Consider the following 26,834-nt stretch of genomic DNA (forward strand, 5'->3'; position numbering starts at 1 on the left):
CCACAAATACAATATTTTGCACACAAGAAACAGCATCTTATGCCCATAAAATAATATTTCTCTGAAAAATATTAATTTCTGTACACAAAATGCTGTATTCTATGTTTTCTATGCAAATCAAGCAGATACAAACTTTTCATATCAGTTCCAAACTGCAAAGATAATAATCAATCCAGGATTCATAGCTTCCCACCTCCATGGTAGTGGAAGTAGACCTCCAAATATATATACTTTGGAAATTGGCCATCATTTTACTAGATAATAATTCCCACTGAATTCATTTCAATTTAATTATAATTAACATGTATAATACTGCATAGCAGGAGGAGGAGGAGGAGGAGGAGGAGGAGGAGGAGGAGGAGGAGGAGGCGGCGGCGGCGGAGGAGGAGGAGGAGGAGGAGGAAGCCAAGACAGATTGATACAAGAAAGGGGATGGGTCTGGGAAGAAAAGTTAGTATATTACTGCTACCATTCTGAAAAAAAAAATGTTTTCAACATATTTGAGTAATATGAAGAGAGGCAGAAATAAAGAAGCTTCAGTTATATCTTATTAGATCACAAAGGTTGGCTCACTGCTACACCCTACAATACTGCATATGGTGTTATGTAACTTCCCAAACAACAGATGCTGGGCTTAAAACGTTGGCAGGCAAATCTCTACTTTGGATTTGTTTTTCTTCACTCATTTGTTGAGAAAGAGAAAAAGAACAGAGAAAAAGAATAACCATGTGCATATGACTAAAAATTTCTCTTTTAATTCTAATTGACATTTATTAATGAAACTTAATTTTGTCTTAATGCTAATCTGTGTTCCATATCAATTCGGCCAGCAAATAATATACTCGTCCTTCTAAAACATTTATATCCTGCCTGTCCTTACATAATTCCTCATGAGAGCTATATGAACAATGTATGTTTTATAGAAAATAAATTAACTAAATTTCTCTGGTAGGAGAAGCTTTCAAAAGCTTATTTTTCTCTTACCCCACTCCACTGTGTGCAGTGAAGACTGGTGGAAGCACAAGAAACCCATAGAAAGAAGATATAGCTAAGCAAGGTTTGGGTGTGGCTTATAGCCCTGTACCTCTCTGGGATCTGTATGATGGAATATCTTTAGGATTCTGGGCTACACATTAAGATATTACATTCATCCATGACTGTTGCGAAGGTATGGGTAGAAGAAGATACAGCTTTGATTGCTGCACCACCTCCTTGCTAAAGTCACAGAGACACAAATGAGAGAGTCCTGAAAGTGTTCAGAAGCAGCAACTAGTTCTGAGTTGTGTGAGTGTGAGTTTTAGAAACCACAGAACATTGGTCTTATAAGAACTGCACAGACTTTCAATTTGCTGTTGAGCACAATCCAAGGTTGAGCACAATCCTTCAAAGCCTAAAACACTTTAGAGCTAGGATATCAGTAAAACCTACTTCTTACATATGAGCTGATCTGAAAAGTGACATTATCAGTGAACAAACGGATTTTGTCCTAGACTAACATGTCTTTGAATTTTATTATGTGTGGACCCTGCTGTGTGCTTCACCACCCTGCGAGACTTGGTTGGTGGTTACACGCAACAGGACATTCTCTATAGTACACCCCATCTGTGGAATTCCTTTCCAAAGGACATTAAGCTGGCTTTATCTCCCTTTGCATTTGCAGCAGGCTGTGTTATTTAACATGGCACTCAGTGCTTAAATTCAGGGGTTTCTGCTATAGCTATTCGAAGAGCCTGTGTTTTAAAATATTTCAAGAAGTCTGTTTTTTTATTCATATATTATTATCCATTCTTTATCACTTTGGGGGCCCTGGTGGATTGAGATGTTTAAATGTTCTAAAGAAAGAAACAATAAAAGAAAGAAATCAGTTGTAAAGATAAAGACAGTAATATATGTGAAGAGCTTTGAGTACTGACATACCATAAATCCCTAAATATTAGAAACATATATTTTCAATCCTGCCAGAGAGCTCTGACAGGAGTATAGCACCTGTGCATATCATATCTCATATGCTTTCATTGAAAAGAAACAGGAGCAACAATGCTATGAGATCCTTCTGACAGCTTGTCTTCATCATCACATTATTTTTGAGGCACAGAGTCCTAGATTGTGTCATTGTTTCCATGATGTCGTGTGCACAACCTATTACTCACAAATAGGGGTTACACATTTTAGGAAAACCACAGTGCACCATTGTTTTTCAACACAAGGAATATGTTAGTAGGCAAGTCATAAGTTGCATACTTAATTGTTTCACTTTTCTATTAAAAAAATCTCCAATGCTAGAGAAACTAACATTTTATGAAAAATTGATGTTGGCCCTCTTCCATGACATGCAAGTCCTGTGGAAGTAAAGTGTTTTTTAAATATGTGAGCCTTCAGACCTAATTTTCTATCTGAATTTTGCATTGGCACTATTCTTAGAGAGCTATCTGTACCTAATTAATATTCTGGATAAATGGAACCCTGGGCATTAATACTCTTGAACTTTGTTGACTTTGTAGGTCTTTAACTCTGGCTTTCTCTATTTGGGTGTGCACATTAATACCCAACACTTCTTTCTTGTACTGTGACAAATCAGACAGAATCTATTTACCCTGTCCTGTCTGTCATAGAATTCCCTTAAGACTTCTGTATTTGCATCCCCTTTGGAGATATTTGGCTTAATGCACATGCTTATTACTGAGCTGCCCTAGCACTGTGAGAGTCAAGTTAGAAAGAAACTAAGGGAAGTGTACAATTCTCTAAAGCAAGACTGCTCTATCAGTCCCCCAGCACCTTTATTCCTAACTTGCTTCCAAACCTCAGGGTGCCAAAACCAAAGAATGCTTCTTTCTATAAGATGACAGCAGATTCAAACATATGAGAAGTGGCATAAAGGAGGAGGAGGAGCAACCAAAACCATACACATTCTACATGAAAATTATAATCGTGTTCATTAAAGTAGATATAACTGATTTTAATGTTTGTGTATATTTATAATTATTTTATGTCCCGGCAGGGAGTGTTTGCAGTATATATGTTGTGCTCCACCCTGAGTCCCCTTCAAGGTGAGAAGGGCACAATATAAATATTTTTAAATAAATAAATAAATATTACCAGCTAGGTAAGATGAAGGATAAATGATGACAATAAAGCAAGGAAAATACAAAAATTCCACCCACTTCAAAAAGTCACCAGAAGTAGCACTCACGGAATAGAACAATGGAACTCTAAATCCAGCAAAAGCAATGGCTTCTTGCTGTATCACTCAGCAGATGTCCCTATATCTCTTCAGATAATTAAATAATAGGGAAGATCACACTAATAGTATTTCTCCAGTAAATACTGGATAAATAGTACTATTAAAGACTTGCTGCTGGTAATGGCTATTCACTGATTAGGATATCTGCACCTGCATTTTGGAGATTTCAGCAAAATTGAGCCCATATTGTACCCACTGCATCTTGAAGGGTCATATTGGAATTTTTACTGCCACTAAAATTTGCAAAATTCAAAGATGTAATTTGGACTAAAATAACAACAATTCAACATAATTTGGTAAAATTGATTCTTTCCCCAGTCAGATCCTTATGAAGACTTCCACAATTCTATATACATAACATATTACAGCTCTATTCCACAGCGGAGAGTTCAGTGAAGAAATCATTTTTCTCTACCTCAATTACATCAAGAGAATCTCAACAGTGCAGTTGTTGTAAAGGAGTTATGACAAGGTAGACATCAAACTGCTGAGAAGAAGGTGCCCACAGAAATAAATAGTGATGAATTTTCCAAATGTTTTACAAAGAAAATTGCTTGGATTTGTTCTGGTTTGTATTCTATATGAAAGGCAGACAGTGGAGAGGTAATTCAAACATGAACTTGTCATGTTTTTTTTGGATGAGTTAAAATGGATTCAATATACGGTAATATTAAACAAATCCTGGGAATCGCCAGCATTGACTTTCATTTCTTGCACTTTTCACATACATTTTGTTTCTAGAAAACCCAGTGACAGAAATAACTCTTGCAGTTTAAGATCAAATCATGTGTTCCAGGTTCAGCATCACACTCCACATACCTGAATGTTCCCCTTAAAAAGGAGTGCAAGGTTAAAATTTGCATAGACAAACAAAGGCAAACAGTGAACAGAAGACAAGTGAGAAACCCTTACTTTTTCCTTTCCCCTTCCAAGATCCGGAATAAATCTTTGAAGTACTGGGGCACGCGGACAATTATATTCTCTGAATCATCTATGTCCTTAAGGTCTGGGTAGAGCTTAGTATCAATCACCTTCTTGATATAGGCCAGCCAATCAAACTGAAAGAGACAGAAAAGCTCAGCTCCTGGCTCTTCCCAGCAGAAAAGGCTCATGGAATTAATTGCTTAACATTACCTCAGTGATTTAAAAAAAATTTTTTTGCCTAATTTCAAAGTTGAAATTCACTGCACAACAACACAAAATATTTTGAAACTTACATAAAAATGCAGCTGTATTTAAAATAATATTGGTGAACACCTGTTTCTACTAATTTCATGTAAATAGCCTTCTTATATATGTCTGAAGTACCATTCAGTTTGAAAAGGTAATTACTCAGTCCAATCAGGCATTAATACAGTCATTTTCCAATTAACTTCAACCAACCTGTGGGATCATGGTGGTAAGTTCCGATATGTTCATTTTATTGTACATGGATTCACTAGTTCGATTCTCGGGGGGAATCATTATCTGCAAAATATAAATGCAAACAAACATTTGCTACCTTGAGAAATGCATTCTGATTTTGCTAATATCCACAGATTTGTTAATCCCTCCTTGACATAGGCAGCACTCTATACATAGCAATAAGTTGCCTGCTGATTTCAAGAAAGCTATTATTGTTTAATTTTGTTCATTAGCAAAAATATAAATCCCATCCTTTTCATGTTGAAACCATTTTTAGATCTTCCATGTAGGTAGTACAATTGTTGTTCCTTGCATTCATAAAAGGTTACAAAATTAAAGAATTTGGAAAAAGTGACTTTTCATACTATCCCACCCTTTTCTTCATAACCATTAACCAGCACAACCAATTGTAGTCTAAAGAGGATTACTGGAATGGTAGTCCAGAAAGTCATGGTTCCAAGATCTGTGAAACTAAAGATGATTTCATAAACCCATCTTGACACCTATTCTAATCTGTCTTCCATGCTTATACTACATACACAAGTTGAGTAAATGTGAGTGAAGAAGTGTAATTGTCAGTCCCACTTAATCTCTCCTTGTCCTGCATAGCTAGAAGACTTTCAGAGAGTATAGTTTTAGTTTCCATGTTTGGTTAAGGATGAACCAGACATTATAGCTGAAAATAAACTCTAATTAATTCTGCAGGGTTTGAATCCTCAAAAATGCCCATCTGTCACACCTCTCAACTTTCATGGGTACAATGGGTGGGAATACTGGACAGGTTGTTCTCAATGGTTGCTCCTAGGTTCTAGAACTCTTTTCACAGGAAAGTAAGAATAATTATATTCTTGTTGCCCTTCCTTTTATAGGCAAATACTTTAAAAAAAATTTTCAAGGGGTAAGAACTGATTTTTAAAAAAAGAAAGAAAGAAGAAAGAAAGAAAGCACTTTAGAGGGCCCTGTATTGTTTTTACTCAACTGTATTTCATCCTTTGTTGGTGTATGTTTTAAACTGTTTTATGTTTGTACACCACTGAATTCTATTTTAGTGCTGACTTTGTGTTTTTATTTATTTTAAAATAGTCATTCACTGAGTACAATAACTGTGTTGTATTTTTTTAAAATGGTAACCGTTGTATTTTGAAAAATGATAAGCCACCTTGATTTGCAGGAGGGATGTGGGGTATATGAACAAATGTGATGATGATGATGGTGATGGTGATGATGATGATGATGATGATGATGATGATACAAAGTCAAGTTTGGAAAACAGAACCTATTTTCTGAAAATGACAGTTGCATCATTTTGAATAGAAAACAGGATAAGACACCCTCACCATATAAACTTCCTAAAGATAATACTTATTTTCTATAAGTAAACTTGAGAGATATACTTTACAATGGGATATTTCAGAGAACACCCATGGTAAAACATTAATCTTCAGTATATCATCCTTACCACAAATACTTAATATGACCATACTAAACAATGTGTTAATCCTAATTTGAGGATGGAAAAATAACTCTTTTGTGGAAGAAATAGATTGATTGTGGCATTTATATTTTGGATCAATTTTCTGGTCCAGGCTAATAAGTTCTACTACCAATATTGTGGTTTAACTACCAATTGCCCAAATACAGTATGGCTATATGTACAGTTGTATTGCCTTTTGGTATCCATATACAAACCACCAGGCTCAATGCCTCATCCAACCCTGCTGTGTGGGAAACATAATGTCCTCAGAGAAACTAAAACCAACAAGTCCCGTTTATGAATGTTTGTTGTGAAGTTGGAGCAGTGTCACACTCTGCAAGTGAACCAATAGAAAACCTACTGGTTTAAATAGCTAAAACTATTAAAATCTAAAAGTGGTTTTATTCCAATAGATATTAATGTGTTGAATGTTTATACCTTTTTAGAAAAAAAGCAGCCCTTCATCACAACGTTGTACTCAGTGGTTACTCTCATCTTGGTTCAATGTATTAAAACATATAAGTTTTATATTACAAAAATCTTCAATATATGTAAACACACATCTTCTTTTAAACTATATTCCTGGGATACTGAATTTAACTGAGGTCAGCATTGTTGGATCTTTCATGATTTATTGTGATAAAAGACCTATCTGCCAAGGCTGAGGAGGCAAACATTCACCATTATTTATTCAATGGTCAGAAAATAATACAAAAGGTTGACATTTATCAATGTGTTTTATAGATGTCAACTTCAAGAAGATGCATGTTTAAAATATGGCCAGTTTACATCAGTGCATATGCCAAGTCCTTATTTGTATCCTGTTTCCGTTTTCTCCTTTCTTTATTTTTTCTTTCCCATTCTTTTATGTTGTTTTCCTATTTAATCACACTTTATAACAAAAATAAAATAGTAATAATTGTTGTTGGCAGTGGTATTTACTAAAGCTCCACATACCATGCAGTGAATTATATGAGCAGGCAAACAACAGTGGTAAAACTAGTGGAAGGGAAACCCATTGTTTTAAGAATTATGGGATAGCTAATAAGATCTTTATCAAAAAAAAAAACCCTGAAGTTTGCATTAAATACAGGAATTGAAGTTCTGGACATCCTTCTTTTGCTCATTTAAACGTTTTGCAAGAAATCTCCTGCAGAAATTATGCTATTAAAGGAATTTCATGAATATATTCTTTTGTCCCTTGGGATATGGCCAGAGATCCTGCAGTTCTTAAGGCATCTTCATATATATCTACTAAACCTTTTCTGTTCCATCTTTAGGATTCTTCACACTATAGTGGTATAATTAAAATCAAGAACAAGATGAACAAAAGAGAAAGAACAAAAATAAAATTAAAAGACCACACAGGGATACAAAAATATTGAGTCAGAGTGGGAAGTGTGGTCATTGCCTCTCAGCAGGCAATAATTCCCAGAATGTTTTTTAGAAAATTGTCATAGCTGTTTCTTGCCAAACCTAAGTGCCTAAAAACACATGTTTGCCCTTGGTTCTAGATCATCTCTTCACAAAAGGAATCAAGGATTACTATGAGAAGTACCTCATTCCTAGCTGGAGTTAGCCAGGTACAAGGGAAGAACACATTTTTGTCATGACCTCCTTTCCTGGTATTGTGGGGAACCAGGAAAGTAGGTCAGGCCTGGGCTGTAGCACACCTGGAGCAAAGGAGAGCTGACCTCCATGGAGACGGGGTGGTGAAGGGAAGGGCCAGGGTGAGGGATATGAGGAGGTGAGAGGACAAGCAACTTTCAGATAAAACGTTGCTTGTAACCATACTATATGCTTTGAGGAGTAAAAGCCTCCCAGTCTGCCTGTGAGGTGATTTTGTCTCTAGAGAGCTGAAGAGCAGGATAATTTCCCTCACCTTTTCTCTCAAAAATTGACAGGAAAAGTAGCAGGACCAAAAATACTCATAGTTTAGTCAGCTGTTGACCTGAAATGTTTAGAATGAATACTGCTAAATGAAGGATTAAAACCATGGTCATTCCTTCAGAGGTGCCAGTTGCCACAAATGCAACTGTTATCCCATATTTAGAAAGGCACTAACCTCAGCTATTTTGACCTCCAGTTTAAGCACAGATTTCATGTCCAGCTCTGCACGTGAGGCATTGGCACCCAAAAGCACCGCTATGTCAACCATGAACTGGAACAGAGCATCTCTGTACTGTAGAAGAATAAGAAAGCATTGTCGCTGGTTATGCCCCTAAATTACAAAACAATCACATATAAAAATAGTGCAGAATCATCTTGTTTTTATCTTTAACTTCAGTAAACACATTAATCACACTTTGAGCTCCAAATTAGCATATCATGGAGATCATTTCTATTATCAAACTGAATTAGAAGCCCAGTTTCATCTATAAGCATACACTGAGAAACTGAAAATCTCTACCTTGTGACATTTATAAAGTAATGCAAAAAGAAGCCACAGCAGGAAATTACTGTCCCTTTCCAGCTACATTTAGCAGACTGCACACTTTCCAAAGTGCCATTATTATTATTATTATTATTATTATTATTATTATTATTATTATTATTATTATTTGATACACAACAAGATTAGTACATAGCAAACAAGATCACTATGCTGCTTTTGTATTGGATCACCTGTTGGGCACCTCCCAAGTGCCTAGGACTATGTGATGTATTGGCAGATAATGTGTGCAGGTGTGAGTAGGGTGGCCATTTGCAGCTGAAAGGCAGCTTATTGTTGTTGTTATTATTGTTGTTGTTATTGTTATATTTTTAAAAATACTTGACGTAACTAGATGTGTACTTCAGTGTTCAGGAGGAAATTGGGAGAAAGGCCCATAAACAAAAGCACTTCAGCTTACTTTAAAGGATTTCATCTTAAGTTATCTGTTGTGGGGGACAGGAAACTAAATTTCTAGCGTGTCAGAGATTGGTACACATATTTTCCCCACTGGCTACAATAGTTTCTTTCTTTCCTAGAAATTATCCAGGGAACAGCAGCCAATTGCTGCTGGACTAGTAATAGCTACTACTCTGAGTAGTGCTTTCTTAGAGGATAATTGTTGTTCTTGAAGACTTCTGGGTGCCCCAGTTCTCCTCTGTGGGGCAAACTGGTAATGGACTGGGCGGGTCTAGGAAGCACAGATTACCAAATTTTGCATTAAATGGATAAAACTAGAGCTGCATCTTCACAAGGCTAATAATTCGAAGTAATCTGCTCTGGAGCTGCCCTAAATACACCTCAGGGATACTTCATGTACTGGCATGGAAGTGCCCTAAAGTCTGTCCTGGGGGTCATCACCACCTTGTTAGCCATAAACAATTCACTGGAGGTGCCTTGCTTGTGATATTGCTTCTGATGAAGTCACAACAAGGTGCACAGGCATGTAATCACTGGAAACTAGTCATGCTCTGTCAGGGAGCTACTTTTCACTGGCTTATAGTTGTAGGTCCTTTCGATGTGTGGGCACTGGATCATCCTAGAATAAGCCCAATTCAGCTGTCCACATGTCAAAAACACCAGAGATCACTCTGGAGTTTCTTGGAAGCTCTGGAATAACCTGCAGTTCTTCTTTTTTTTTTTTTTGTGGGTAAACAGTTTATTAATGAAACGTTACATAACAAAACAGCAAATTATCGCAAATATAGTCAGATAACAATCATTTTGAAATGTACATACATATCTACATTAGTCAACCAGCCTGCCAATTCTAACACAGTACATATTATTATCTGTTACTCAAAACATATAGAACTGCTCTTTCCACATGTCATCCACCACTCTCAATCCAGGTTTCTATTCATTTTTATTATTTTTTTAGAAATTAAATATAAGAGTTTACCCTAATATTCAAACAAAACAAAAACATACAACGTATTACACACAACAAACCCTGCACGCACCCAAAACCCCTATCCCACATAAAATAAAACCCCTTCCCCACACCCGTGCACCCTTCACCATGACTTCCAACCCTGAAGCACTATGAAGCCTTTAAGCCAATTTATATATCCTTGTTAATAGTAACCCTAAATTCCTAATGGAACTCCTCTATGTTACTGACTCCTTATTCAGATATGCTATGGCCAGCTTCCATGTTTCTAAAAAGTCCTCATTACTTTTGTTCTTCCTATTGTTGGTAAGTTTGGCCATTAGCATATATTCCCGCATTCTTTCTCTCCAATCCTTTTTAGTTAAACCTTTTTCCCCTTTCCAGTCTTTGGCTATAGTCAATCTTGCTGCCGCAAAGCTATATTGGTATATTTCTTGGTCCTTTTGGTTATTGTTTTCTCTGTGTAGACCTAATAGACACAATCCTGGGCTTTTTTTAATCTTATTATGTAGCATTTTATTAGTCTCTTTAATTACCTTGTCCCAAAATGCCTGTATGGTCATACACGTCCACCACATGTGGATGAATGTCCCTTTCTGTTTCCTACACCTCCAGCAAATACCTTGTTGTGATTTATCTATTTTTGCCAATGTTGCTGGGGTGATATAGCATCTATAAAACATTTTATATTGATTCTCCCTAATTGATCCAGATATTGTGAATTTGAATTCTTTGTTCCATAGGTACTCCCAGTTATCCAATTCTATTGGCCTACCTAGGTCCTTGGCCCAGGATATCATTACTGTCTTGACTGTATTATCCTCCATATTATAACTTAATATGTATTTGTATAATCTGGATATTAACCCTTTATTTCCCTTTTCCCATATTCTTTCCAGTTCTGATTTTTTAGTTGCGAAACCAACCCTCATATCTTTTTTATATCTTTCATGCAATTGGTGATATCGAAACCAATCATTAATCTCCAATTCTTCCCACCCTTTTAATTTCCATTCTTCATTTTCTCTAATAAGGTATTCTTTATATGTTCTTGTTTCTACACTTAAGGCTGGTCTTATAACTGCTTCTAATGGCCTCAACCAAAGGGGTGTTTTCGGTTCCATACCTTTTCTATATTTTTTCCAAATGTCTAATAGTCCCCCTCTAATTATATGTTTATTAAAGTCTTTATTTAATTTGTCTCCATCGTACCATACATATGCATGCCAGCCGAATCTTAATTCATATCCTTCCAAATTTAATAGGGTCTTATTTTCTAATTTTATCCATTCCTTCATCCAGGACAGAGCTGCAGCCTCGTAATAGGTCCTTAGATCGGGTAAGCTTAGCCCCCCTCTTCCTTTATCATCAATTAAATTCCGGTATGCTATCCTCGCTCTTTTTCCAGCCCAAATAAAATCTGTAATCTTTCTTTTCAATTTCTCAAAAAAAATTATTCCTTTGATAATGGGTATATTTTGAAACAGGAATAGCATTTTGGGGAGTACCATCATCTTTATTACTGCAATTCTGCCCATCCATGTTAGTGGGATTGTTTGCCATCTAGTAAGATCTTTTTTAATGTCTTCCCATACTTTGACGTAATTATCCTGGAATAAATTGATATTTTTGTTTGTGACCCATATACCTAAATATTTTACTTTTAGGATCACCTCGCAGTCTGCTGCGGCCTCCAGTTTCTTACAGCTTTTAGCATCTATATTTTTTCTTCTTGTAACACATTAAAAGGGGGAAGCAAGATTTGTGCTATGAAACTGTCTGTATGTCATCTGTATTATGTACTGTTCCCAGCAGATTCAAAATGGGAATGTTATTTCATCCATGTAGATTGGGGTCAATTGGGGGAGCAATCAGAAAGTGATCAGGAGTAGGGAGAATGGGATACAACGTATATTGTAGGAAACCCATATTTGTCCTGGGAATTAATAAAATTAACCATAAATGGGAGAGGAAATCCTGCACATAGGCATTGCTATCATGATTTGTCAAAAAAGCTATCTTGATCAGTGGTTTGCCACCTGGGGTCCGCAAAGGATTAAATTATTAACTATTATTAGTGTTCATACTATTATTTTAAATTATATAGAATTACTATAATAAAAAATGAAATCATTATTCAAAGGAGTCTAATGGCTTAAATCTTGAGTTAAGTCTTGGGAGTCCGTGGCCTCAAAAGGTATTTAAAAGGGAGTCCACAGTGAAGAAAAGGTTGAAAACCACTGATCTAGACATATGATTAAAGAATACTTACAGCTTTTGCTTCTGTGGTGTTCTTCAAATAATCTTCCTGTGCTGATAGAGACAGAGATGCTTGGTCTAGCTATTAAAACAGCATAAACAATACAGGTGCAAGGATTAGAATTATTTTAGAAATTAACAAGACTATTTTACTTGGTTGAAAACCTGTATTTATATATTTTTATTTATTTAAGATATTTCTACCCTGCCTTTCTCTGCAGCTGGACCCAGAGCAGTTTACAGCATATAAACACACAATATCATAAAATGCAAAGGGTAAAACATACTAAAAACACATATATGATATAAACCAACTTCCTTAGGAGTAAACCTTACTGAATTTAGGGACATGAATTCCAAGCACATTTGGTGGGAACAGAGGAGAGGGTCTTTTCAATGGCTGTTCCCAGACTTTGAGACTCTCTCCCTCCCGAGAGAGACCACAATGGCTTCCTTCCTGCTTGCTTGTTACAAGCAGGTAAAGACATTTCTGTGCCAGCAGGCATTTGGAGGAGAATGAAGGGCACGCTGCTGGGGAGGTTGTGGGTGGGATTTGGGGGTGTGTGTAATTTTATGTAATTTTAACTGTATTTATTGTATTTTTAATTTATTTTAACATATCTGTACATTAATATTTTAATTGCTTTTATTTTTGCATTTGTTTTGTTTTAAATTGTTATTAAATTGTGTGGTTGTTAGCCACTTAGAGTGCCTATGAGGAGAAAGGTGGGATATAAGTATAGTTAAGAATAATAATGTCAACCAAAGTAGGCCCACTGAAACCATAGGATTTATATTATTCCCATTCAATAATAGATCCAATGGCTCTGCTTGGACTGGCAATAGGATTCAATTTAGTAGGACTAATATCCAGAAATGTATCAGAATAATGAACAATTTGGGGGGGGGGGATGGCACATCAAAAAGCTTTTTAAAAACATGTACCACGATTACGCAATAATAAAAAATAAGTAAGTTACCAGAAGTAAATCACATTTATATTAAAAGACTAGATTTTGCTGTCTTGATGGAAACAGATTATATAGAACATTTTAGAAATCTACTTTTCCCTTCCTCCTCATGTCAAGATGAAAATGCCTCACAGCATATCTAATCTGGGAGAATTTGTTTCATCCTTGATTAACTACGTAGAATGGTGCCAGGTACTTTATGCACATGAAATTGGTGTAAATCAAATTACAGAGAAGGTTAAGGGACCTTAAGGAATACAGGTACAGATATTCTCCTGACTCTCGGTGATTTGCATATATGCATACTAATAGCCTCTTTCCATAGTAATATTGCTGAACATGGCATTAAAAAGATTAATGCTTACTGTTGATAAATTTAGTTAGAGGATGGAATATGGTACTTTTTAAAAAAGATATTCTATAATACAACTTTGCAATATATATGATGAAGAAATTATTTGTTCCAGCTTTATGTAATGATATTATCTGATGTTTAATAACCAGACCTATTCCTGTTCACCAGTGCCACCAATTCCCACTTCGTATTTGCCAATCTAGTCAGATATAGATCAAGACATATGGTGACTTAAATCTGGAGTTCTAGATGTTTTTATTGAGATAATACAAAGTCACACCACACCAACATGGTCTACTTCACTATACCTTTATGATGTGTTCATTAGACATTTTATCATCAGAAGACACATACATTCGGATGAAAACAGAACTGCTATATTGACTACGAAGAGCAGCCAGCGTCTGGACCATGCTAAACTTCCTTTCTGACCACAGTCCTTCAGGCCCAATGTTTGATTCCAGCACTGGCCAGCGAAATGGAGAGTGTTTCAGCATGCTTAAAAGTGGTTTTGCATCAGCCTTCTCTATCTTATCTGGGGGACAAAAAAAGTAATTGTAAGACAAGTTTCAGGTGATCCAATTAGTACCCTGTGTGTGAGAGAGGGGGGGGAGGCGGGGAGATATGTGAATTCTTCAACTAAGGCATGTTCTTTGGCCATTCCAAGTCTTCATTTTAAAAGTTTGCAGTTCTGTGAAAGCATGATCTGCTATAGGACTAGCCTAGCTATAAGCTATATTGGGCATTTTGTCTTAACTGGCATATGGAAAGCAGGGACAGCAGGACAACTCTTGCAAACTACTGTTGCTTGTGTTCCTATTAAAGACAACTGCATGGAGAGCATCACAGCCATAACGTTGACCTTGGTGGAGATTACAGGACCATATTAGCGTCTTACTTGCTTGACAGTGGTGTGTAGCAAGTGGATTATTTCTCTTCTGACTAAAAGTACAGCATGTTTTGCAATTTAAAGGGAAAATACTGGCTGGTATAGCATTAATATACTCTAATGCAGTTAAGAGAGCCAACATAAGATAGTGGTTTGAGTGTTGGGACATGAACACTAGAGAAACAGGGAAGAGCTTCCTGAGAGTAAGAGTTTGGCAACAGTGGAAAATGCCAGCTCAGAGGATGGTGACATCTCCTTCTCAAGACATTTTTAAATGGCTGGGTGGCCATTTTTCAGGAGGTTGTTATTAAATGCTCAACTAGATATGCCTCTGAAGGTGCCAAAACCTGATGGCAATGTTAATTGGTTATTTAGCACTGTAATGAGAAAGCATGAATAAATGGTAGTACGTGAAAGCATTTATCGGTTTTTAAATTACATCGTTGCTGCTATACCTCCAGATGCCAACCTATAACCCTGGAAATAAAAATAAGATTTACTTACTCTCATTCATACATGAATTATAAAGTGTCTTGGCCTTCTGTACAGCTTCACTGTCCCGTCTTTTGCTGAGAGGTTTTTCAAGGAGAGCTGTGATATTGAAAGAGAGAAAGAGAGAAAAACTACTCTGAAATGTTCTTGTCATCAACAAAAAGTCAAAATATCACAAGTAGAGAAGATGCTGTCATTTTCCAAATGAATCTGAATTCTTCACTGTGGAAATTCAGGGAATATCAGATAAGTATAGAAAGCTTTCCCATCTGTCTAGGACAGCGGTTCCCAACCTGTGGACTGTGGCCCACTGGTGGGCATCAAGACCTAAAATAAGGTCCATGAGACATGTGGGGGAAATTGGCACCGGGGATGCCACAGGAGGTGAGCTCTGGTGACAATACTAAATATAAAATCTTAAGCCCAACCAAAAAAAATGTTTGGTGTCTTTGTTTTTAGGCCTACTCCTGAGGTTATTTGGGCTATTGATTCAGAAAATTGCATCGGATAGACCACATCAGCTCTAAATTATTAAATATGGTTTTCTGTGGGCAAGCAGATGGCGACTACTGGGTAGCATAGAGCTGATGTGGTCTAGCCAATACGATTTCTGAATCAGAACCCCAAATAATCAAACCAAATCTAAAGTCAACCAAAAGCTGATTTGTAACCCTTTTGGTACTAATATTGGAGAGTGGTCCCTGGTCAAAATGGTTCCTGGTCAAGTGGTCTCTGGTCAAAAAAGGGTTGGGAAACATTGGCCTAGGAGAATCTGTAGGGTTCTCATGCAATGACATATTGCTTGTTCTGCGGCAAAACATTTTGTCACCTAAAATTACAAAGTTTGACCTTTTCTGTGATAGCACCAATATTTTGGAACATCCTTCCTGTTTTTCAAGAGGTAGAAACACTGTTATGTCTTTAATACCTTTTAAAATGTATTTGTGTGTATACAGTACAGGTTTCCACTGTCTAGAATTACCTTATTCTCCTGTTTATATATTAATATTTATGTGTTTTTAACATTCATAATGCATTATTTTAAATGCTTTTGAGAATTTTTAGAGAGAAATGCACACAGTAATTTTCAAAGAGCCCTGTTAATTCATTTCAGCATAAGGGAAGAGAAAGGACCAGGGAGAAAGGTTGAGCACAGTAACTTTGAGACTAATTGATTTATTGCAGCATGAGCTTTTGTGGATACTAATCCACTTCCTCAGAGACACTTATGGATTTCAATATAAAAATCACAAAGATCTAAGTACAGTTAAACAGTTGAGGGTGTGAAACAGAAGATAGAGAAAATGCAAGTTATGACTCTAAGCATAAATCTTTAAAAACAGGTTTATTTTACCATACCATCTTTTTACATACAAACTTTAACTGCTTAGACATTTTTAAACATCAAAGTGTGGTGCAGTGGTTTGTGCACTGGGCTACGACTCTGGAGACCAGGGTTCAAATCACTGCTCAGCCATGAAACCCATTGGGTGACCTTGGACAAGTCAGGGGAAGGCAATGGCAAGCCTTTTCTGAACAAATCTTGCCATGATAGCCCTGTGATAAGTTCTCCTTAGGATTGCAATTGCTGGAAAAGACACACAACAACAAATATTGTAAATAAATTAAAATATTTCTCATTACTTTGATAAGAGGAACCACAGACTCATAGCCGGTCCAACAATGAGGCGAATTAAGTGGTCGCTTCAGGTGCCAAACATACAGGGGCGCAGTCGAGACTGCTTTTTCTGTTGATTTGTTGTAAAACATGATGTTTTGGTGCTTAATTTGTAAAATCATAATGTAATTTGATTTTTAATAGGCTTTTCCTTAATCCCTCCTTATTATCCAACATTTTCGCTTATCCAATGCTTTTATTTTCAGTGATTGTTGGGGGGGGGGCGCCAAAATTCTGTTCGCCTACACTTGAAAAATATCTAAGGCCGGCTCTGCACAGACTTCAACAACAAAAGACACATGGTAGACATCTCAGGCCCCTTCTACACTGCCATATAATCCAGTATCTGATCCCAGACATCTGCTTTGAACTGGATTATATGAGCCTTCACTACCAGATAGCCTGGGATAAGAAGATAATCTGGGATCAGATCCTGGGATATAGGGCACTGAAGATCTCAGTCTTCCTTAATACATAAAACAAGTAAGATATCCATCACAGTGTTGTATTGTGGAATGCCCTTATTCAGGAAATTAGCCAACCAGCCATGCCTTATTCTTTGGTCTTCCATTCTACTTCTCACCCACATTTTCCATTACAGCACCCAATTTAAGTCAGAGGCCCCTTCTACACTGCCATATAAATCAGTATCTGATCCCATATATTTGCTTTGAACTGGATGATATGAGACTACACTGCCATATAATCCAGTTCAAATCAGATAATCTGAATTTTATGGCAGTGTAGAGCTTCTTCTACACTGGCATATAATACAGATTATTAAAGCAGATAACCCACAGTATTTGCTTTGAACTGGATTATATCAATTCACACTTCCATATAATCAATTTTAAAGCAGATAATCTAGATTTTATATGGCAGTGTAGAAGGGGCCTAATTTGTTCTATGACACACGTATCCATATGGTTCTATGGTATTCACAGAAGTTTCCTCCAGCACCATGTTTCAAATGAGCTAATTGTCTTCCTGTCTGGCTTTCACAACCATCCATAGAAACTCGAAATTCCATTGCATGGACTATCCTGACTTTGAAAATCAATGATATGTTTGAGTGACATCACTCAAGCACATATTGGGTTAAATCCTGCTTCTAAACCTGAAGGAAAAAAAGGATTTGGTATGAGACAGGAATGGGGAATATGTGGCCTTCTATGCTGGGTTCCAGCTTCATATAATGTGGTCAGTCATCTGGGATGTTGTGGGTTATAATGCAAGATCATTTTTAAATGCCAGATGTTTCCTGTTTTATTTTTATTGTCTATTATAAAACCTAGCTTTCCCAAATACCTTGAAGGTACCAGATCCCCTATGATCTTGGAAGCTAAGCAGGGTTTGGCTTGGTTAGTATTTGCAAGGGATACTGCCAGGAGATACCAGGTGCTGTAAGGTACATTCAGGTGAAAGCAGTTGCCACACACAGAAAATCATGGGCTCACTATAAGTTGATGCACACCGATAAAACCTTAAAAGTTAGCCTTGGTAATGAAAAGTCCTAAGTGTTATTTTTTCCCCTTCATATAAAATAGCAAAGCCATTCTTGCTTTCATCTATAAAACCCACATCAGCCAAAGAATCTATTTGCATTACCTATGCTTCACTTCTGCATATTCAAATAGAAAATGTTTCCTTCAAGCCAGGCTCAAAGGGGGATAAAAACATAACATATAAAATCATGCTTCAGAATATTTACTGCACTGGCAAAATAAGGGAAGAATGAATTCTTTCATTATTTTTTAAAGGAAAGATATGTCATTTCCATTTGTAAGCCAAAATAAGCATATCAAATTTCTTGTAATCAACCATAATGTAAGGTTTTCCAATGGAAATAGAGGGCTGTGGAAGCTAAATCTATGCTTAAGGAGCACGTTGCTTTTCCTCTTTCGCTTTCTCCTACTTTAGAAATCTCTCACATCTACAGCTGTAATGCAAAGACCAGATCTGTCTGCTCCTTGCAGGGCTCCTTATTGGTATATCTGGCTTCATAGCATGCCTGTATTTCAAGATTTCTGCAAAACGTGGGAGAGTTGCTTTTATTAGAGTACAACTCCTGTATTCCCCCAAGCCAGCTTGGTCATTCAGGAGCAGATGGGTTTTTACCCGGGATGTCTGGCATGGAAATTGCAGTCCAGAAGCCAAACAAACATAAGCTTTGCATGGAGAGGCTGCCAGTTTCTATCCCAGTCAAAAAGAATCAAGCAAAAACAAAAAGCCTAGGGAAAGGAGCTTTGCCTGAAGAGCCTGGCAATAACAATAGAAAAAAATTGGGTAAATAAATTATGGCAGATCTTGGGACCAGTTTTCTGTCCCAGGACTCTGCACGGTTCTTATGGACTACAAAAAATAAAACAAAAATCCAACATAAGCAGAACTTATCAAAAAATATTAGTTTTTACATTGGGCAGTATTTGATGCCTATTTAAAAATTAAAGTGTTGCACCAGGACATTTCCAGGATCAGCCATTTCTTCTTTAATTTTCATCTGTAAAAAATGTTATCAGGGAATTCTGGAGATGTCAAAGGCTACATAAACACCCTTGAGACTACATTTGGCCTCAGGCTACACTTTCTTCTTCCTCCACAACACATAAAATAAGACTTTGCTTCTGATCATAAAAGCAATGAAATATAGCAGACTGGAGATCCTTTCACATTATACAATTATAGCACTTTAGTACTGATTTATGATCTCTTCACAGCGGCATGTGCCAGTTCATCAATACTTTTGCAACTGAGCATCCCAGCTCCCATCCCACAACGTAGAGCAACTCCCGGCGGGTCTCTATCACAAAAATATTGACAAACAGGTGCATGCCACCACAGCGGCAACACACGATGCTTCCTGTGTTGCATTAAATAGGGGAAACCAGGTAGGAGGCACTTCCTCCTTGGGATGGAGCAATGGGTGAATCGGACGATGCAGGGCAACAGGTTGTCCATGCCCCCTGACGGTCACTGCTAGTTTCGCCACAATGGGTGGGATTCTGGCAGGAAGTCTGATGTGGTCGCCAATTGCCATGGCTTTGGTCTAGAACTTCATGGGATCTATAGTTTAAGAAGGCAGGGGTGACCTAATTGTCTCCCAAAACTACAGATCTCAGGAACCCACTGGATTTTCCGTGGCAAAGTGAAATAACAGCTCTGTAATTTGATAGAGTGAAAGGGACTCAAATAACGTAATCACATTTCTCTAAACTAGTTTGCTGTGATTGCAATTAAGTTTTGAACCAGTTCAATGACAGTGGTGGGCATAAAAGAGCGAAGAAAGCAAAGCAAAACAGAAACATCTAACATAGGCAAAGTGTGTGTGAGTCACTCATGTATATTATGTATCTATCATTCACAGAAAGTATAAATGTCACTTATATTGCTTGATTTCCTTAATCACTGCCATCATTTCCCTAGATCTTTTCAAAAGGATTCTTGAGGAGTTTCCTTGGCCTCGTCTTGACCTAATTACCAGCAACATACAGCCAGTGAAGAGGAGCAAGGCTGTCTTGCTACAGGATTTTCATTCAGCTTGAAATATGAAATGGAAGCAGCAGGTGCCAAAGGCAGTTGTTAACTATGCTTCCAGGCAGCGGAAAGCCATAACTTGCCTCATTAAGGAAGTGTCATCTGTGCACTCAAAAAGCAGGTTCAAGGTGTTTGTACTGTCTCTTAAGCTGCCCAAAGTCTTTAAATTGCTTTAGTGCATATGACTCAGTTGCTTGTGCCAGAAAAGTTAAAGAGACAAAGAAGCTTATGTAGCTGTTGTCTTTCTTTTGACCTCTCTCAGCAGAAAGAGCCGCAGTAGTTTATACCCTGACTCCCTCCCTCAATCTGTCATATGCCCAAATAATAAAACAGTAACTATTCAACGAAGATTCATTTAGAGCACAGAAATGTTGTAAAATATTAAAAGCTTTACTTATAACACAAACTATAATCATAGAATCATAGAATAGTAGAGTTGGAAGAGATCTCATGGGCCATCCAGTCCAACCCCCTGCCAAGAAGCAGGAAATCGCATTCAAAGCACCCCAGACAGATGGCCTTCCAACCTCTGCTTAAAAGCCTCCAAAGAAGAAGCCTCCACCACAGCCCGGGGGAGAGAGTTCCACTGCCGAACAGCTCTCACAGTGAGGAAGTTCTTCCTGATGTTCAGGTGGAATCTCCTTTCCTGTAGTTTAAAGCCATTGTTCCGCATCCTAGTCTCCAGGGCAGCAGAAAACAAGCTTGCTCCCTATGACTTCCCCTCATATATTTATACATGGCTATCATGTGTCCTCTCAGCCTTCTCTTCTGCAGGCTAAACATGCCCAGTTCTTTAAGCCGCTCCTCATAGGGCTTGTTCTCCAGACCCTTGATCATTTTAGTTGCCCTCCTTTGAACACATTCCAGCTTGTCCACATCTCCCTTCAATTGCGGTGCCCAGAATTGGACACAGTATTCCAGGTGTGGTCTGACCAAGGCAGAATAGAGGGGTAGCATGATTTCCCTGGATCTAGACACTAGACTTCTATTGATGCAGGGCAAAATCCCGTTGGCTTTTTTAGCTGCCGCATCACATTGTTGGCTCATGTTTAACTTGTTGTCCACGAGGACTCCAAGGTCTTTTTCACACATACTGCTGTCGAGCTAGGCGTCCCCCATTCTGTATCTTTGCATTTCATTTTTTCTGCCAAAGTGAAGTATCTTGCATTTGTCCCTGTTGAACTTCATTTTGTTAGTTTCGGCCCATCTCTCTAGTCTGTTAAAATTGTTTTGAATTCTGTTCCTGTCTTCTGGAGTGTTGGCTATCCCTCCCAGTTGGGTGTCATCTGCAAACTTGATGATCTTGCCTTCTAACCCTTCGTCTAAGTCATTAATAAAGATGTTGAACAGAACCAGGCCCAGGACAGAACCCTGTGGCACTACACTCATCACTTCTTTCCAAGATGAAGACGACGCATTAGTGAACACCCTTTGGGTTTGTTCGCTTAGCCAATTACAGATCCACCTAACTGTAGTTTTGCCTAGCCCACATTTTACTAGTTTGTTTGCCAGAACGTCGTGGGGGACTTTGTCGAAGGCCTTACTGAAATCCAGGTATGTTACATCCACTGTGTTCCCTGTATTGACCCAACTCGTAACTCTATCGAAAAAAGAGATCAGATTAGTCTGGCATGACTTGTTTTTGGTAAATCCGTGTTGACTATTAGCACATTTGTTTCTAAGTGTTCGCAGACCCTTCCTTAATGATCTTTTCCAGAATCTTGCCTGGTATCGACATGAGGCTGTCCAGATGGTAATTGTTTGGGTCGTTCTTTTTTCCCTTCTTGAAGATAGGGACCACATTCGCCCTCCTCCAATCTGCTGGGACTTCTCCTGTTCTCCAAGAACTCTCGAAGATGATTGCCAGTGGTTCTGAAATAACTTCAGCTAGTTCCTTCAATACTCTTGGTTGTAGTTGATCTGGCCCTGGGGACTTGAATTCGTTTAGAGCGGCCAGGTGTACCTGGACAACTTGTTTCCCTATTTGGGGTTGGATTTCCCCTAATCCTTTGTCCATTCCATGTTGCTGAGGTTGAAGACGGCTTTCTTTTTGTGAGAAGACCGAGGCAAAGAAGGCATTAAGTAGTTCTGCCTTTTCCCTGTCCCTTGTCACCATCACCCCATCTTCTCCTCGCAGAGGCACTATTGCCTCCTTGTTCTTCCTTTTTCTACTGATGTAAGCAAAAAAAGCCTTTTTTATTGTTTTTAATGTCCCTGGCAAGCCTAAGCTCATTTTCCGCTTCATGCTCATCTACATCAATGTTGACATAAATATAGATCCATGTATGTTAAAATATATAACACACAATGAACATGGAAGACTGTCATGCAGGAATTAGTGTAGAATAGTAGATTAATACTGGAACTGGAGTGTTGGGATCTAGATTCAACTTCCCATAGGAAACTCTTGGGTCAGTCCCCCCCCCCCTCTCTCTCTTTTCAATCTTGCAGATAGATAGATTTGCCTCCATGGGTTGTTAGGAAGATATACAATTAGCCTTCTGTATTCACAGATTTTGCATTCACAGATTTCACCATCCACAGCATGTTTTAAAATTCCAACAAATGAACCCTGATTTTTCCATGTTATATAAGGGACACCACAGGACTTAAGCAGCCACAGGTTTTGAAATTCACAGAGAGAGGGGGTCCTGGAACCAAGCCCCAGCAGACACCAAGGGCCAACTTTAATGGGAAAATCTCATACACAGGTCTCTGACTGAACTATTGTAAGGAAAAGAATGACATAAATGTAATTTTTTAAAAAATCACACCTTGTCTTTTTTTAAGTGTAAAAGTCAATATAATAAAGTACAATATAATGAAAAGAAAGGTGAGTGCAAAATAGGGGAAGGAAAAGAAGTTATATAGATAATGATAATAATAATAATAATAATAATAATAATAATAATAATAATAATAATAAACACTTTATTTATATTCCGCCCTATCTTTCCAAGGGGACTCAGGGTGGATCACAGTACACATACACGGCAAACATTAAATGCCGTTTGGAGACAGGACAGAACAGAATGAGACAAATAGAAGAAGGTATGTAGTCTTGAAGTCCCGTTCAAGTGCCTTGGGGGTGGGGGTTGTGCTCGGATTCACTCACGGGGGTGCTGTTGCTTCATTCTCTATGACGAAGAGCCATCAGGACTTCCTCCTTCCACTTTGCTCCCAGTCATCGCATTTCTCGTCTTGTTATTTATGATGTTGCAAAATACCTCCCTCGCAATTTGCAGTACCTAATTTTTCTACTTACATCTTATAATCTGTTTTCAAAGTGCTTAGGTAAACAGTGAGCTGGGCTTGAGGTCGAGCACTCACCCTGACTGGGCTTTGAACCTTCAGTTGGTAGATCTTATTACTGCTGGTGATTTACCAGCTGTGCTATAAAGAAAGCATACACAGAATATCTAAATCTACTTTGCGTCCTTCCAATCCTAATCCTCTTCCTTGCCAAATAAAATTTATTTCTTTAGTCTTTTATTTTTGTCGGTTGCTCAGCTTCCTCAATTTGTTTTGTTCTTCAGCAGATAGTACGTACTCTTATAAGTAGTTATACTATTGAAGTTATGTTTTTTTTTCATATATTCTAAGAAAGGTTGACAATCTGTAGTTTTCTTTGGTAGTCCTTGATGTTTTGCTAGTAAATAAGTCAGTCTGTCCATATTCCTTACTTCCATTATTTTAATTAATCGATGGTCTATGGTGGATATTTCTTCTTGTCTCCAGTTTCTTGTGTACACTATTCTCGCCGCAGTTGTTAAATAATTGAAAAGTACTTCATCATATCAGTAATCCCTAATAAAAAGTATTCTGGTGTCATTTGCAATTTAATGTTTAGAATTTTCTGGGATCACACCTTGTCTTGACAACAACTTTTTTCTGTTATTTCTGTCTACATCACAAATGAAAAGCATTAAATTATTTCTGCATCTACCATCCCTATAGTTTAAATTGGGTTTTAACTCTGGAAACCTTGGATGGGGTGAAGAGAAACAAGTGGGGCAATTATTTGAAGGAGGTCCGCATTCTAGATCACCTTCTTGCAAAGCAGCTACTCTTCAAAAAGAGCACCAATTTTTATATACACAACCATTTGTATTAAATTTGGAGGTGGATATGGGTGTTTTTTGAATTTCAACTCCCACAATCCCATTGGGTGGGACTGATGGGAGCTGTAGGCAAAACATCCGGAAGCCAAAATTGCTCTCCCTTGAGTTAAATACACTTACACTCAGCTGTTTATCCTAAAATGTCAGCAGTTTATCCATCCTAGGAGTAAACACCAACCCTTTCCTGTTAAAATGAAATACATCCTACAAAGAGAATTTTGTACTCCTACAGATTTTCCCTTTTTAAAAAAGAAACCTATTTTAAAGCTGACTAATTATATCCTTCTGGTTATGTATTACCTTTAATCTTAGTTCCTATTTCTAGATCCTGCCACTTTCCCAGCCTACAGGCAGGCACAGTTTCACTTTGGTTTGTGTATCCCGCAATTTACTCCCCCTCCCACCCCTCACTGCCCATTAAAAAACTATTTTATTTCATTTCTGGAGACGAAAAAATTAAAATCCTACTTAACCAAAATTCAGAGCTCAAGTGTGGAAATGAGCTTAACAAATCTTTATCAAGAGATGTGAAATTGGACTGCCACCTACAATGGATAAAGCAAAATTGTTGAAGTCCTCAATGTCACAAAGCACTTTTATATTTGGGAGACCAGTGTTTGGCCTGTGCTGTGAAAACATTACCAGCATTTCAGTGTTTTCTTCTTGGTGCCCTGTTCTTGGCTCCCACAATTTCCTTTAAGTATCGTTTAATCCTATTGGCTGTGATGACCCATGTTTCATGATATGTATGGGAGGTTCTTTTCAGAATGTCTTTTACTGTTTGTGTAACTATTAAGGAACAACTCTCTTGTGGCATCCTGTTTATGAAACAGTCTCTGCAAGGAGGTAAAGATTAGTACTTCTTGTGGCAACATATCCAAACTTGTTGGGTTGACCAGGCATTTCATATCTGTTTTGTAGCTGTTGGAGTTATTTTTTAACATCTGTCATCCACTTTTTATTTTAATGCATTATTTTTGTGATGTATTTATAGTCTCCTTGGATATCTTTAATTGAAGACAGTTTATAAATATACACAGAAATAAATCAAGAAATGTAAGTTTTAAAACCAAAACTGTTATTGCTCATACAATCTGATGGGTTTGTGAGACAATCATTTTTTTAAAAAACAAAGTATTATTTTTTCCATAGCATGAACAGGCACTGTTACAAATAATTGAAACATAGATAGAAAGCCAGTCCAATAGAACAACAACAAAAGCCAAAGTGGAGTCACAATACAACAATCTTAAACAAAATATATTTTGTTGGAGGTCCGCAGACAAACTTCATTTCCAAAGTAAACATAATAAAATGATACATGTGGTTTCAAAATTGTCCTCTATGCTTTCTCTTACATGTCTCAAAGGTCTCCCCAGCCCCCAGATATGCAGATTTGGGATTCGTGATAAAAGTAGTCACTAGATCTTTTAACCAGTTATTTCTTTCAGCTTAACCTACTATTAATATTCTTATGATAAGTGAATAATTCTATACATTGTGCGCAGTTTCATTTTGCATGGAATCTGCTCAGAGTTGCTCATGTTTTATAGACTCTAAATGGCAATAGTTCAGTCCTCCGCTGTCTAATGAACAGTTATCAAAAGCTGTGTATATATCCTATATAAGTCAAGAAATTTTAGTCAAAAATTCAAACGAAAAAACCAAGATCAATTTATCCATGGGTGAATTTGGATACTGTACCTTATTCTTATTTTAAAAATGGTAATCATCATCTTTTCTGAGTAGAGAGAAGTTTAATCCATCCCAGAAGAACCTAAAAGAAGCACTGACCTGCCTAGTATTTCCACCATGACACCTTTTTGCTGATTCAGAGGGGCAGCTGTGTTGGTGTTTGTTCTGTCATGCGCTGGGCCTGTAACTATTGTCTTTGTATAGGACGTATACTTTATGCCCAGCGGGAAGCCAGGGCACCTCAAAAGAGAGGTTCTTGAGGATTTTCCTGAAAAGGATAGTCCTTTGAGTCTTTAATGAGATAACAAAGTCTTTATTGTTGAACAAATAATAAATCTTCAAGGAGTCGAATAACACTTCAAGGTTTCCTTAATACTGTTGACTTTTCAATCTTGTCCCCAGGGGACATACAATTGGCTTTGGATAACTGTGCTTTCTCTATAAGAAATTCCCCTTATAACCTCTCCCAGGCTGTCTATTATCTGGGCCTAGCTCATGTGGGACCCACTACCAACTCCAAATGCGTCTGGGTATCAAGTGGACCTACCAACCAAGGCTTGCAGATGTTTCAGCTGGGGTTCCGTGTATCTGTGGTGCTGTTCCCTCTCCGAGGTTTCTTTGGAAACTTTAGGGCTGTTTCCCTCAGGAGCTGAGAGGCTGTGAGCTCTTGGCCAGAACCTTTGGGACCTTTTCCCTGGAATTTCTGTTTCTGATTCCTCAGATGTTCTATATCCCCAGATGTTCTTGAGATATGAAGCTTTTCTACGGGACGAGCTGGTCTAAGTCCTATAGTTTAGCTTCCTTAAGAGAGACTGACTTAAAATGGCTCCTTCCCTCCCAGAGCCCTAAACAAGGGGCGGAACCAAACTTAATGATGATGGACAGGCGGCCTGCCCT

The 26,834-nt window shown here is 37.7% G+C and overlaps 1 protein-coding gene across 3 annotated transcripts in view; it reads right to left on the reverse strand.

Moving 5' to 3' along the window:
• phex (phosphate regulating endopeptidase X-linked) overlaps nucleotides 1-26,834 on the reverse strand; it is a 145,082-nt gene that overhangs the window by 79,197 nt on the left and 39,051 nt on the right. For all 3 annotated transcript variants that reach the window (XM_062977220.1, XM_062977219.1, XM_062977222.1), the window contains exons 4-9: nucleotides 14,922-15,008; nucleotides 13,837-14,063; nucleotides 12,216-12,284; nucleotides 8,185-8,301; nucleotides 4,625-4,708; nucleotides 4,154-4,299 (exon numbers count right to left, since the gene is read on the reverse strand). In XM_062977220.1, coding sequence (XP_062833290.1) covers nucleotides 4,154-4,299; nucleotides 4,625-4,708; nucleotides 8,185-8,301; nucleotides 12,216-12,284; nucleotides 13,837-14,063; nucleotides 14,922-15,008 — 730 coding nt within the window. The remainder of the gene's footprint in view (nucleotides 1-4,153; nucleotides 4,300-4,624; nucleotides 4,709-8,184; nucleotides 8,302-12,215; nucleotides 12,285-13,836; nucleotides 14,064-14,921; nucleotides 15,009-26,834) is intronic.

Source organism: Anolis carolinensis, chromosome 3, assembly GCF_035594765.1.
Source record: "Anolis carolinensis isolate JA03-04 chromosome 3, rAnoCar3.1.pri, whole genome shotgun sequence".
Lineage (NCBI taxonomy): Eukaryota > Metazoa > Chordata > Lepidosauria > Squamata > Dactyloidae > Anolis > Anolis carolinensis.